At 41.6% G+C, this 14,964-nt stretch overlaps 1 protein-coding gene across 3 annotated transcripts in view; it reads right to left on the bottom strand.

Annotated features, from left to right (window-relative positions):
* LOC109466414 (kinesin-like protein KIF12) overlaps positions 1-14,574 on the bottom strand; it is a 48,217-nt gene extending 33,643 nt beyond the window's left edge. The window contains exons 1-2 of one of the 3 annotated variants that reach the window (XM_019764131.1): positions 14,080-14,574; positions 5,267-5,344 (exon numbers count right to left, since the gene is read on the bottom strand). In XM_019764131.1, the coding sequence (XP_019619690.1) occupies positions 5,267-5,344; positions 14,080-14,270 (269 nt within the window). In that variant the 5' untranslated portion in view covers positions 14,271-14,574. Of the gene's footprint in view, positions 1-5,266; positions 5,345-7,481; positions 8,802-14,079 lie in introns of those variants that run through there. The other 2 variants (XM_019764146.1, XM_019764138.1) reach the window with 2 other exon arrangements.
* Between the last annotated feature and the right edge of the window lie 390 nt (positions 14,575-14,964).

Here is a 14,964-nt window from a genome sequence, read left to right as displayed (position 1 = left end):
CCAAAGAAATGCTGACCACTCCCGGAACGCCTGCAAAGGAGCCTAATGACATAGTTCAGGCCTTGGTAAGCACATTACATTCTCTACATGATTGGAACTCCACTGTGCCGAGTAGAAACATGCTACCTTTGTTTCTGCGGAAGGGCCCATCGCGTTCTGTCCTAACCACAAAACAAACGCTGCACCTCAGAACAACCCTGGCGAGCCTCCGAAACCCTCAAGATTTATGACCAACAACCTGAGAACAAAGCACCACCTCCTGAGGGAATGGACAAGAGAAGAGAGAGGCCCAAACCTAGCCTCCATAGCATGCCAAAAACTGGGGGTTTGGGGGGTCTTTGGGAGTTTTTATGTGCTATTTTCTGATTGCATATACACAACATAGCCGGCCAGGTTGAATTACCCCCGTTTTTTAGAGCTGGGCTAATCAGAAAACAGCCGAAGACCATCAAACCCCCAGTTCCATAAGCCTGCTACGGAGGCTAGCCCAAACCTTTCCTGAAACTATTGATCCAGGGCAGAGGCCTTGCCTGATTGCCATTGATCATCTGATGCTGTCAGCCCTATGAATGGACTAATACAGCCCAGAGGGTCCTTTCAAATGGTTCAGAAGTATTGGCTACACAGTGCCTGCCATGCTTACAAATAATAACCGACATCATTACCACATACTGGATGACCTTTAACTAACACTTATGTGTCGATCATGTTTACTTTACTTAAGTAATTTTTTTGTGACTTGACCTTTGTGTCATTAACCTTCAGAAAAAAAGTAGTATTAGTACCCCCATATTTGCTCATTCTTATCCCTCCAGCTTAACTTTTGAAATTCAAACCATCCACGTATTCAGTTTAAAAGGGGGGAATACATGTAGGTTGACACGTAGCTTACCTAGCTAAATTTCCAACAACTTTTAAAACCAAATCACTTTAATTAGAACTTTTGAACCTGTTGAGGAGCATACAATATTATCAGTGTGACAGTATCAGTTAGAGCTTGATCATTTTGCAATATTTATATTGATATTTATGTTTACCGAAGGAAAACATATTGTTTTTGCTCTGTTTCCTCTTCTTCTTCCATTCCAAACACTGATCTCTGACCTCGTCAATGACCAGCCTGTCTCTCACCATGGTAACTGGTGTTGGGTTACATAATGCTGCAATTTTATAGTAAGAGGGATTTAGACTCCTGTCATTATATATTTTTATGATAAAATGTGTATATTCAAACGTGGAGTACATTATGTTATTAGTACTGAAAAATTAAGATCATTGACTACCCCTCCCCTCCAAAAAAAAATACAATAAATTTTCGGCCTAGAGAAACTGAGATATTCCTGAAGATAATTCAATTATAATCTTTTCCCAGAGGTTGCATCATGATATCTTGTGAAGCCTAGTTCTTCAACCATTCATATATAATCCCAGGTACTAAGGGCAAAATCCCTGGATATACCAGGCTATACAGCTGACCCAGAATCAGGGACATTTGGGCACGGCTCAGCAGTTTAAATTGGAGATATTGGATATTCCAGTACATGTCTATTATAATACATTTATCCAATACAATGCAAATCAAGGCTCCTTTTGTTGCCAGCTGTTTTAGGACAAATCTATTGACACAATTAGGCAAAATAAAGATAAATAGATATCTCTCTCTATGACGTATCTAGGTTGACAGGAAGACAAATATATGGCAAAACTAGAGTTCCCCGATCTCATACCTTCGCCAAATGATGTTAATCTTTATGACTGACAAATTATAGATTAGATTATTCCCCCCTGATTTAAGAAATAGGAACCTAATTTTCATGAATTATATCATTTTATAATAATCTCAACCAAAAAAACAGTCTTATATTAACAAACAATGCATTCTAGCATTTCCTAATAAGTTATGCAAATGAGGTCCTGATTTGAATAAATTATGTTTAATGATGTTCACCTCAATTTAACTTTCAAATACCACAAGTATGAAATTCCAGGCAGTTATCATTACATAATTATAAAATTTTCTCATTAATTATGCAAATTAAGTCATTATCAACATAATCAATATCTTCCTGTGTTTCTCTCGTTGTCAATTACCAATGTCACAAGCTTTAATTGTCCTATTATTGAATGCAGCTGATTTATAGAATTTCTCCATAAATTATGCAAATTACATCAATATTTGCATAGTTGTCACTTAATTATATTAAGCATCACGTAAGCTACCTACATACCAAAAATCACGACGATCCGTCAACCGGTTCTTGAGTTATCCCCTTTTGAATATTTTCAATAATTTATCCCTGCAGTTCCAGAGCAAGCCGCTAGGGGGCCTAAACTCACGTCACTTCTTCCCCAGCACAAGAGCTACCTACCATCTAAATTTCATCACCATAGCATGTCTAGATCATGAGATATCAAAACCGGAAGTTCAGCTGCAGTACCATAACAAGCCGCTAGGGGGTCCAAAATCTAATCACTTTGAGGTCTCATCAAGATCTACCCACCTACCAAGTATCAAGACAATCCATCAAGGCCTTCTTAAGTTATCGTGTTGACAGACAGACACACACACACACACATACATACACGAACGCCCCTGAAAACATAACCTTCTTGGCGAAGGTAAAAATAGGCAACATGTTATACGTGAGACTAATCAATGTATACCATTACCAGTAGTGAGGTGAACTGCTGTTGACAGACATATTACTTTTCCTTCAATTTGCCAATTTGGCTACCATCAGCACCTAGTTAAGTCTAGCCTTTCCAAGGTTGAACACATCCAAATAATTGGCGGATAAGTCACAATCATTATGGCGTTTTTCGTTGCTACACACGTCAATAACAAGTAACACAAATTGCGTGTCTACCTTTCAATCAAATCATGTGTTATTGTCAATGCGACATATTTCTTTCAAGTCAGACAATTGGGCATGATTTTCTTAAGTGTATAGAAGTGGGTAGTAAAAAACATTATAGTACAAACAGTCGTGTCAATACTCAATTGATGTCAATGAACTCCTTTGAATCACAAACGTTTGATGCCAAAACAATTAAGCTCAGATCTTTTGAAAATGACACAATTAAGGGCTAAGATTTACAGCCTTAGATGGATTGATCATCAAAGAAATCCCTTTTTGATGTCGATAGCCAATGACAGGCTGAAGAATCATTTTGGTGGTAGTCATAATTTATCTGTGTAAAACCTATGATTCAGCAGATAGTTCTAGTTAATATTACATCGAAAATGGATCCATTTAATTCTTGGAAGCTAAATTGTTGGCTATCATGGAACCTGGGGTGTTTTAACTATTTTGCAGATTCAGTATTATTTATTATATTCTAATATTGTGCAAATGCTGCATAAACTTGTCCACCATGACATTAAGTATTGCTGAACTCTATACAATCATTGAATGAGTACAATTTTTTTTTTATTATCCCTTTATACTTTGCTGTATTATGTGCTCTGGGTAGTTTATGTATTAATTGAATTGACAATGTAAATATTGGTACACTTCATGTCCAAATTTTATTTGACATGTCAAGCCAATATGAATAAAGCTGAATCAGTTTTAGAAGTTTCCTTGCTATGAAATTTACCAGTAGATTTATTTTTCACCTAAACTTTAGGCTAAAGTGTTACAGTATCAAACTGTAGTATGTGTCCAGATTGAGACAGTGTCTGAGCCAGCCACCAATAAGAGAACCATGACATTTTGCTGGATTATGAATATGATGGTGAACTGCAATAGCCTGGCCTTTTCCCTTATCCCTTTCCTTAAAATAGAAGCCAGTAGACTTTATATAACAGGTATTTATGAAACGTTGTAGGCTTCGGACAAGGAACTCAAGTAGCTAGTGTCTTTGAGGCTGGAGAACAATGTTCTGAAAGTCACTGATACTGAACCTTGTATGTCAAAGCCCTTTTTGTCTTGGCATAAATCAGACATGGGTAGTGGTAATGACAGGTACTTGGCCAAGGGAAAAATGTTGTGTTTCTGGTTTCCTGACAAACCTTAGCTGCTAGTTAGCAAAAAACCCTGCCAACTCTAGACTTTTTCTTATAATCAGCCACTGGTACATTATAAGGTAATAAAATTTTCAATCTGAATTTCAAACCCTCTATCTATCTGAAATGTCATTTAACACTTTTTCAGAAGCAATTTTTTCTTCATGTGAAATATTTGTCCACAAGTGAACAGGTGGACAGGTCCTTCACAGTCCCAAAGCATTGTTAAACTTAACCTGTTGGATCATTTTATTATATAATAGCCGAAATCTAGAAGAAAAAAAAATTTTTAAATGATCTAGTGCTACCTACCGACCCTAGTTTTCTCAGTACTGAAACTGAAAACACAACATTAATTTTCTTAGGCCTAAGCATAATTGATATACGAAAAATTAAACTGTTCAGTCTCCAACTGATAGAAATTATTAATCAGACTCACCATAATTTTAGGTCAGAAAGGTGATGAGACTAATTTCTTTGAGCTGGAGAAAAGTTTAATTTTTCCTATACATGTAAATTACCAACTCAGATGAACTTTCATTCTAGGTGCTACATTTCTTGGTGATATATGTGGGATGGGGAAGGTGAGTGAAGCGACTCTACTGTCCTTGACATTGCTTCAGGGCTTCCTTACCAAAACAATCCCTAAGTAGACAGAGCCGACTCTTCAAAACAATCCCTGACTAGACAGCACAGGGTCATGAACAAGGAGGGGGGAATCTCAACATTTTACTCGTCAGTATCTTTCAGTAAAAAAAGGGGGGAGGGGGGTCTTGAAGTATAGAATGATGAGTCCAAGATGTGCTAAGAAATGGTTTTCTCATCCAGAATATGTATAATTGTTTAGCTACCCTGAAATTGCACTGGACGCCTTTAAATTCTGGGCGTCTGTCATGTGTTTTGAGACTAGTTGAGACCAGTAAGCCACCTGCTGTATCTGTATCTGTATAGCCGGTATAACCGCATAACACACCAGCTTCACAGGCGCGCGGTGCGGCGGCAGGTGGCTACATTACACTGATCAACTTATTACACCTAACCCTTGAACATCTAACTCTAGACATTGTTTAAAGCTATCTAATGACAATGCCCCTACTGTACTTGGTGACAGCGACTTGCTAATACACCTGGTGCGTGTATTAGCAAGCAAGGCAGGTGACAGCACTACAGGTTTAGCCATTAATCAAGAAGAGTTGCCCCGGGGGACCCAGGCTACTATTGTCATCTCTAGGGAAGGTGGTTTGTGTGTATGGTTACCTGACGACCACACGGACGCTATCTTCCTCTCCATCGCTGCCCGCGTCGACCAGGGAATCGTTGGATCCCGGCAGTGAACTGTGGCAAACAACAAAAAGTTGCTATAATTAGCTATGCAGTAAACAACTTGTGTTAGAATTTGCAGAGTCAAGAATGACAATGTTACGATGCAGGAAAGGATAGAGAGGACAATTTCGTAAATGGCAAAACATAGAAATCAACAAAAAACAGGGGGTTTTCAAATTCTTGTGTATGTTGCAATTCTCGATGATCAAACAACAAAAAGTTGTTATAATTAACTATGCAGAAAACAACTTGTGTTAGAATTTGCAGAGTCTAGAATGACAACGTTTTGGTGCAGGAAGGGATAGATAGGACAATTTCGAAAATGGCAAAACACATTGAAATAAACAAAAAACAGGGTGTTTTTAAATTGGTACATGTAACAATTCTCAATGATAAAAAAGTTTTCATATCAGTATTTTTGTTGATGTTAAAAAAATTGTCTTCTGCTTTTACTAGTGAAAGTAGGTCATTTCTTTCTTTCTATTCTTCCAGCTTTTGTTAAGATTGTGCTGTCATGGTGATACCAAGGAGGTTCAAACTTGTTCGAAGCTCCTTGGTGACACTTACAATGCTAAGAAAGCTTACAACCATGTCTTAGACACTGAAAATAGAAAGTTTCAAACAATACCTTGATTAATACATTTGTGCCTTCCCTGTCGTAAATCTACGAAGCCACACACACATCTTACACTGAGTAAACTACCTCTTACGATCTATTGTATAGTACCCAATAAGGGGAGGTATACATAAAATACATGACAAGTGCAGGCCTCGAAATTAACTTTTCTTCCTATTGTCCCCAGCACTGTCCCAAAAATAAATTTCAATTGTCCCGAAGTGAGGATGAACTGTCCCAACCTGTTTTTCAGCAAGTGAACTTGAAGTCAGCTTTATTTTGCTTACGTTCTGACTTTCAGGCGCGCTATAATTGCAGAGTAAATGGCAAATTTTGGGAGCTTTTTCAGGAGCCAAACGCAAGAAGGGTGACATTCTGATGTTGATTATTTTTCTATTGTCCCAAAAATGTCCCATATTGTCTTTTAAGTTGTCCCAGCTAAAATTTTAGTGGTCAGTGGCCATCAGGACACCGTTAATTTTGAGCCCTGGACGGACTACACACTGTACACAGCATGAAAACATGGCCATTAACACAAAGACAAGCGGAGGACAATCTCTCTCTCCCGGAGAGGTTGTGGAGGCCGTGTGTCGGACAGTGCACACATTCTCAGCTGAGATCCATGGTGACGTTACTGGGGTCTGAAAGTGGCCATTATGTTAACAGTGTAACACACACATGGGGGGAATTCCTGACTGGCTCCTCTGGTATCTGGGAGGCTGTAGGGACTACATGTAGGCAAAGGTTCAAGATTCCTGCTGGAGTCAACTTGAGGGCAGAACAGTGTTATAGCAAGGAGGTTAACTGTCTTGGTTCTAGCCTGTGACTGTGAGCATCTTTCTGTCATTTGATGGAACTTTGCCACTCACGATGGACAATAATTTTGCCCAATCCGTCGACTTTGACAGACAAAAATTGGCATATACTTTTAAAAGATATATGGAAGAGTTGTAGGTGAGTAAAATGTTCCCCTCAGTCAAAATAGCGAAGGAGCATTTCAGAGGGTCAAGATTGAAAGTGTATCCCGGGGGAGCATGCCCCTGGACCTCTATAGGATTGTCAACATGATGTTATTACATCAAAGGAATTTGAGATGACAGAGAAAACCATAACAATCTTCCTCCCTAACATCTGCTTGGAGATTGCCAGATAGTACCTCAGATTCGTTCTATAGTGTAAGTCTGTAATATTTGTGATCGCAAACAGAGACATATTTCTGGGAGTAAATTGCATTTTCTCCTTTGTTAGAATGTTGAGTTTTCATATCCATATAAACATTTCCTGTAAAGCAGTGTTGCCTGAAAATTATAAAATGCCTGTCACCCATGAGTAACCAAGTCACTCTTCATTTCCAAAACATGTGTTCATTTCCAAAACACTTACAATTTACATGTACTCCACCAGATATTTCTAAAAAAAAAAGCTCTCTATCTGCTTTAAACGTTAGATGGCTGTGCCCATGTATTAATCTGTGCACGATGAAACATGGAATAGCTTGTCTGAATATCAAAACGTTTGGCTATAATTTGTTACCGGAGTGGTGACTCGAGGTCTTCGGTACACAAGCTGGGGTGCTCCGAGGCCAGGGAGGGTTTGTCTCCGGTGTCCCACAGGGCCACCCGGTCCATGGCGTCCGGTGTCTCCATCAGGCGCAGACACCCCTGAGGCTCGTTCCACCCTCTAGAATCCATCATTAAAGACTCCGTAGCCATGACAACCGGACAGGTAGCGTGTTGGAGAAATCTTCACATGTCCAGCTGTCAACACCCGAGTCATGCTGCGAGGGCAGTCGCCGTGCTGTGTTCCTCAAGGGCGTCTTCTTCCCTCACTTTCACTTCCTTGAAACACTTAATTCTGAGGATCCTTCAATCTTCAAGACACTGGAGGCAGTACTTTAAGGAGTTGGGTGTCCCCTCTCCATGTCTTGAGCAGTGACTGGGACGAACTGGTTTCTTCTGGAAGAGTCTATTGTTTTGTGTTTTGGTTTTGTTTTGACGTGCTCGTAGACGGTAGAGGCCTCACCGATGTCTTGTGGTTCCAGCCTTTGTTCCTGTCGCCCACACTTGACTCTTAGAGGATGCTTGAGCCGCGAAGACTGCTACAAACGCACGGCACCTCGAGATAAGAAAGTCCTTCCATCTTTTCGGTGCAGTGAAGACGTCTCTTGCGAGAGATTTTCGATAGGATGTGACGGAATCTCGCGGTTGAGAGTGGCGTACGTGTTGTGACTTGTGTTGTTGTGACGACTAGTCCGTATCGAGTCTTGGGTTAGCAGCGAGCTGCCTAGTCAGCCGTGAACCTCACCTTACCAAAAACACGACTGAAATTTGGTCATACGGGCAAAATCAGAGGGTAAAACACGGTCTACAATGTCTTATCTCCAGCGACCTTGTACAACACTTGCGCGCAGCGTGCAGCCTCTCAGCAGGACGCCGTGATTTGCTGCACTGATTTTCCCGCCACCAGAAGATCCCGGCAGAAATTCCCGTCTTAGTCCTCTTAGTCCTTGTTTTGACGGCTTAAGTCGGCTTGTAAGGGCTCGGCGATGTCCACAAACTTGCCTCCGACGACAGACTTGCCCCCAAATAACAGGAACTCCACCTCAGCAGCCGCGGCCGGGCTGTATTCTAATGCGGCTTTTTAAACGGAGGGTAGAGGGCGCCCCGCCCCCCGATGATTGGCCTGTGCTGTGACGTCATGGGAACGTCATAGATTTCTGCCAGGGGAGGAACAGGTGCTGCAGTTCTAAACACAACCGCTAGGAGCGCAACTAACTGGTCTGTTGTTAGTGACCATGAAATTGAAAAATGCCTCCAGAATAACAAAACAGACTGCCATAAACGACCCGTTTTACTGTTTTTACATTACTGTACAAGCAATTAGCCTTCGGGTATGATTTTGCGAATAAAGTTGTTATTATAATGGATTTGTATTGTAGACCATAGAAATCAAATCAAACTCTATCTTAATTTGAAATTTCTTTCTTTCTCCGGATCCCTAGACTCTTGTCGACATGTCTCTAGATTCTCTTCTCTGTCTACTTCACCTGCATGATTTCAGTTGTTTATGCCCTCTAGTGTCTCCATAGCAACAAACCATCTCCGAGCTGCGTGATCCAAACCTAATTAGGACGTGACTAACGAGGTCGTATCCAACAAAAGATGGATGAAAAGAGACATGTCCACTGATTACGCACGCTAGCAGGAGACGGGAACCAAATTTAGCTCCTGTTGTCAGACTTCATTTGGCGACACCGGAAAACAGCTGAGGGTAATCTCCACCTTTTTCAAAAGGTTATAGGCAATGTTGATTTGATTACTTGGATGACATCCTCTAGGTACCCAAAAACTGATGCTAGCGTGCGAATAATGTTCGGCAAAAAGTTGCCTTCTACGTGGTCATGAAGGTGACAAATGACTAAACAAACCGAGTACGTATGGCGCCGAATAATAATAGACTCTTCATGATAATTTCTTCACATTTTCTTCTTTCCCGTTGGAATCGATTTTGGCATTCTAGGACATTAGAATCGTTTTCCAATATTTTTCTGAAGAGCAGTTATCCGATATAGACCTCCATGGGTACCTGACAGTCTCCAAGTAGATGTAGGGAGGAAAGCCCGCAACGTTCTCTAACTTGAATCATTGTCTGCAACCGTTTACACTTCTTTCATACTCGCCAAGCAGAGGTTTGGGCTTCGCCTTCGGCTTATTTTGTCGTGTTTGTAGGCATTTTTATCGAGCTCTCTTGTTGTACTGGTACATGTACCCTTTTATATTTTCACGCCAGCCATTCGGGTAGCAATTGGTAACTGCCTGGCAAATGGATACTGTACATGTCTGGCCAATTTGATATAGTAAAAATAGTGTCTTTGCTGCAACCGCCTGAAAGATCTGCTTGGAGATTGCTAGCCTCCGTACCAGGCTTATAGAACTGGGGGTTTGGTGGCCAGGCCGGCTTTGTTGTCTATATTTAATCAGAAAATAGCACATAAAAGCTCCCAAAGACCCTGATGACCCCCAAATCCCCAGTTTTTGGCATGCTGTGGAGGGTAGGAGATTGCAGGAATTCGCACTGGTTGCTACTACAGGGACAGAACACGGTTACAGAAAGGCTGTCCACCCGGCAAGACCACCGCGGACTCACCCTCATAACCCCGGTACTGAGCAACGCGCTTTGACGCCTAGAAAAGAAGAGGAATTCTGATCATTCAATGTCAAGCCAACGGCACAGAGGAAAGCCATTCTAACGGTAACGGAACCAGGCTTAGACCATTCACACCATGGTAATCTGTGTGGAACCGTAGAATGTATCACTGCAACCAAGTACGACGTGACTAATTTGTAACTTCCTTTGTAGACGCCATTAGCAAGTAATTACACCCCAAACAAAATTACACAAAAAGGGGAATACCGTTATACAAGGGAGAAGACGATAATGGGAAGATAATTAGAAAATAAAGTGGTCTTTTTGGAACTCCTGACGAAGAGTTACTTGTGACCTTCACATTTGTGTAGCGTAGAAATTAAATCGTGAAAGTACCAGTGAGACTCACAAAAAGAGAGGGAACTGTGAATGAAATGGAGGAAGAAAGAAAGTGTAAAGAAAAGAAAGAATATGTACATATGAGCATATGTATACCTACTTCTTAATAACTGTGTACGTGGTTCATGCAAACGATCGCACATTGTGTTAATCCGTTTAAGAGTGAAAGAAGCTAAATCACAGTTTTATCAATATTTTCATATGGTTGTAACCTTTATAATGGCATGGTGAGTGCCCCCCCCCCACACACACATTTTTTGGGGGGAGGGGGCGTTGACTCTGACAGAATGAAGCAACGGAAACCTTATCAGTAGCAGTGTACAGTTTGTACATCATGTAGACATAGACAACAATAGCTTGTTTGACCTCATGTTTCCTGAACTCAATAAAAGCAGCGGTGTTGAACGGAGTGTTCTGATGGTTCGCCATTGTACAAAGTTTATCTGAAAGGTGTTGAATTCCAGTGTTAGCCTCCGTAGCAGGCTTATACAACTGGGGATTTGGTGGTCTTCGGCTGCTTTTTTGATTATCCTAGTTCTAAAAAAACGGAGGTAATTCAACCAGGCCGGCTATGTTGTCTATATGCAATCAGCAAATATCACATAAAAGCTCCCAAAGATCCCACAAACCCCCAGTTTTTGGCATGCTATGGAGGCTATTCCAGTGTCGTCTGAAAACGTGTCTAGAGTAACGTAAACAAAGGTTAAACAGGCCCCACGTACATTATGAAGATAAAGAACCCTGCGATACGTTTAAATCACCGTGTAACAGAAATGAATCCAATGACATTACTCAAAATACCACAGACGACATGCTGCCAACTTTGGGTAGGGTATGGGGAAAGTATTACTGTTTATTGTTGTGAGTATATGGGCCATATACTTGCCAAAACTCGACGACTATACGTGTCTAAAGTAACAAATAGCTTTGTGAAACACTAACTCCAGTCACCACAATGCCTGACAGCTGACAGTACTGCATATATGAGCACACGTTTCCGTGATGTACGATTAGTACATGTGCGTACCATATCCAGGGAGGGGCTTGTGATGCTTCTCTTGGCGACTAGCAAACAGTATGTTACAGTGGGGTTTCAAGTGCTAACAACTGACTCCTCTGACGGGTACGGACCTTTTGGCCTAGCGGTTAGCGCATTGCTATGGTTCAGGTACAGGCAGTTTTCGACTAAGAGACTAACAGTCAAAATCAAAACTATTTGCAGCGACCGCGGAGCCTTCAACTACACACCAGGAAGTGTGGCACACCAGAAAGCTTTTTTGCACTATGTTCAATAGTCGTTGCTAGCTATGTAGCACCATATATGTTTCAGAATATAGCATAACGTTAGACGTAGTCCCTTATCATTAGTAAGTAGAAAAGGCTTTTTTGTACTATGTTCAATAGTCGTTGCCATACATTGTATCATGTACAATTGTCGTGCAATAAAGTTCTTTTATTCTCGGACATGTATTTGCAATAAACTCTTTCTATATTTTTGCCGAATGAGACCGAATTCGATTCAAAGCAATACAAAAGCACGTACCGAGATGTCTCCTGACACTGCATGTGGACTGATTGAGCACGGCGACTGGACGGGTTAATAAGGCGATCATCGGCCGCCTGGGACTTCATTAGATACAAAATGCCGTGTGCTGGGAAGCTACTGCGTTATGATTATCTATGGGGTGCATTACAGACGTACACAGAGATAGACAGTACATATGTTTATGGGGTGCATTACAGACGTACACAGAGACAGTACATGTGTCTATGGGGTGCATTAGACGTACACAGAGATAGACAGTACATATGTTTATGGGGTGCATTACAGACGTCGACGTACACAGAGACAGTACATGTGTCTATGGGGTGCATTAGACGTACACAGAGATAGACAGTACATATGTATATTCGTGAGCTGACACTAGCAATTGTCTCTTAGATTTGCCCTCTATACGGGCTAAATATCAACGAACCTTCAATCATACTCTTTATCCTTGAATGTCCTCATGTCATCTATCTTTCATGTAGAACTTTTCAATGGCGTGCTGTCTAAACAACACATGTCATATCACCAGTACATGACAGTACATGTGTATTCGTGAGCTGATACTAGCAATTGTTTCTTAGATTTCCCCTAAATCTATACGGGCTAAATATCACCGAATCTTCAATCATACTCTTTATCCTTGAATGTTCTCATGTCATCTATCTTTCATGTAGAACTTTTCAATGGCGTGCTGTCTAAATAACACATGTCATATCATCAGTACATCTTTAATTGGCGATAATATTTTCTTTTTTGCTCAACCAATTCTTTAAGATGACATGAGTTATGTTCCCAGTGAGATATATAAGTCAGTGGGTTTATGAGCCAGGGCGACTTGAGACAAAATAAGTCACAAGCTACTGAAGCATTGATCAAGTAGTCTCAGATCGCGTGCTCGTCTTTGTACGCGTTGTTGATACAACGTCTGTTAGCACACTTGACTTAGTTCCTACCAGACGAACAACGCTGGCTATATAGCTACAAAGTCGTAGCCTCTACCAGGCTTCGAGAAGCGGCTGGAAGAGTAGAAATTGCCGAGATAGCTAACATGCCAGGGGAGTTGGTTCACTAAAAAGTGCATTTGCCGAATCCCGAATATACTCCTTGACTGTTCAAATGACCCTTCTAAACGTAGCCTGTACCAGTTATGTCACTTCTCTTGTTTTATTTATGATGCTCTACCACATTTGTGGAAGGATTGACATAACAGGTAACTATCAGTTCAAGATGTCAAATCCGGACTGTAATGTTTGAACCACTCACACCGGGAAGGACCCCTTCTCTTTTCGATAAGTGTGGCGGGATCTATAACGTGCTCAAGCCGGCTGTGACCCTCCTTAAACACGAGACCTCCGGCTTTACATCCTATCCGAGAGGACGCCCCTAACTCATTTACGACGGAGTCAAGTGAGGAAATAGCTTTTAAGTATCTTTCCAAGGACACTACAATGGGGCCTGGCAGGAATTCGAACCCAGAACCAACAACCCTAACCACAAGACCACCTTCGGTCAGTAGCGATAATACAATGTCCAAGCAGACATTGAGAGGGATGGTTGAAACGTTTTCTTCCTTCCCATTTCCATTTTTTTTAATTTAGCAGTGTCAGCGGTTAGCATGCTAAAAATCAGAGATGTATTTTTGTTCAGTTCTTGCGTACTGTGACTAGACAACTTTAATTTTGGCTATGCAAAGTACCCAATTCAAATGTCAATTTACATTAGGTAGTTTTGGTTTGTTAATGGAACACAGGTACACAATTGCCTCCTCCAGTCCAATGTTTCGTCTTACTAAGTTACAGCGTAAATAGCACAGCTAGACTGTGAGCTACTGTTGCGGTATGTTTTGTAGTAACAAGAGAAACATGCTGTATCCATTTTAGACAGGTTGTCGTGCCACATTTGAATGCTGGAGTAAATATCGCAGCGGTCACTTCTAGAATACAGATCAGCGGAAACCAAAACAATGAAACATTATCCACAGGTATTCACCCACCTATTTATAACAGGTATTCTTTCATTTTTTTCTTACTAACTCACCTGTTTGTTACTACTGAAGCCATGGAGGTCTTCCGTGTGGTTTTGTCCGCTTTTCCCTGTTCTTCTGGCTTCTTCACGTCTCCTGTGTACCCTGTTTCCGCGAGAAATTCTGTCCTCTCGCCCATGCCGATCCCGTTACGGTAGCTCTGGTCCTGCCAGGCGGGTATCACGACGCCTCCTACCGAGGCCATGATGGTTTACCTCCCGCTGCATGACGACATCCTCTAGTAAAACGTTACCGAGTCACGTACATCAACTGACAACTCTAACACACGTTTCTCCCACCAGTGTGGTCCTTAGAATCGCTAGGAATCCGTTCTGAGCGATGTTGTTGACAGATAACCATGTGAGGGCACCACGCCATCCACGCCAGTCTTACCTCCTTGACGACGGGCGCTTGGACTGACCCCCAGAGGCGACACGCGACCCGGCCCTAACAAACACGACACCGCGCAAACTCCACGCACCACCTGGTAACCTTACTCCCCGGGCCCGGGTAGGATGTAAAGCTACTATTGTGTGACTAAAGTGTTTCTGTTGTTCGCGTAAACTACCGCGGTGGGCTGGTGGACTGTACGGGGTGCTCACGGTCAGTTGCGCGTGAAAAACCCTCTCACGGCCATTGCCTCCACAGGTGGTTTTCTGACTCCCTCCGTAAACAGCCCCGCCATATTGTCATAAATGATCGAGGTCACTTCAAACTAATCAATCATTGAAAAAAGCATATGTTTCACTGTATGTAGCGACGTTTGGCACGATTGGTAAAAAACAAACAACAAGTGTTCCTTTTGAAATCTCAAGGCCGTAAACGTTGGGAAAAAATAGTCACGATTCTGTATACTGTAACAAGATCTGTTTATTTTGTTATACAGAAAATTGAGGACC

Source organism: Branchiostoma belcheri, unplaced genomic scaffold (genome assembly GCF_001625305.1).
Source record: "Branchiostoma belcheri isolate BF01 breed outbred unplaced genomic scaffold, Haploidv18h27 scaffold1, whole genome shotgun sequence".
In the NCBI taxonomy this organism is placed as follows: Eukaryota; Metazoa; Chordata; class Leptocardii; order Amphioxiformes; family Branchiostomatidae; genus Branchiostoma; species Branchiostoma belcheri.
Note: the sequence above shows the minus strand (reverse complement) of the source record. Positions and strands in the feature narration are given on the sequence as shown.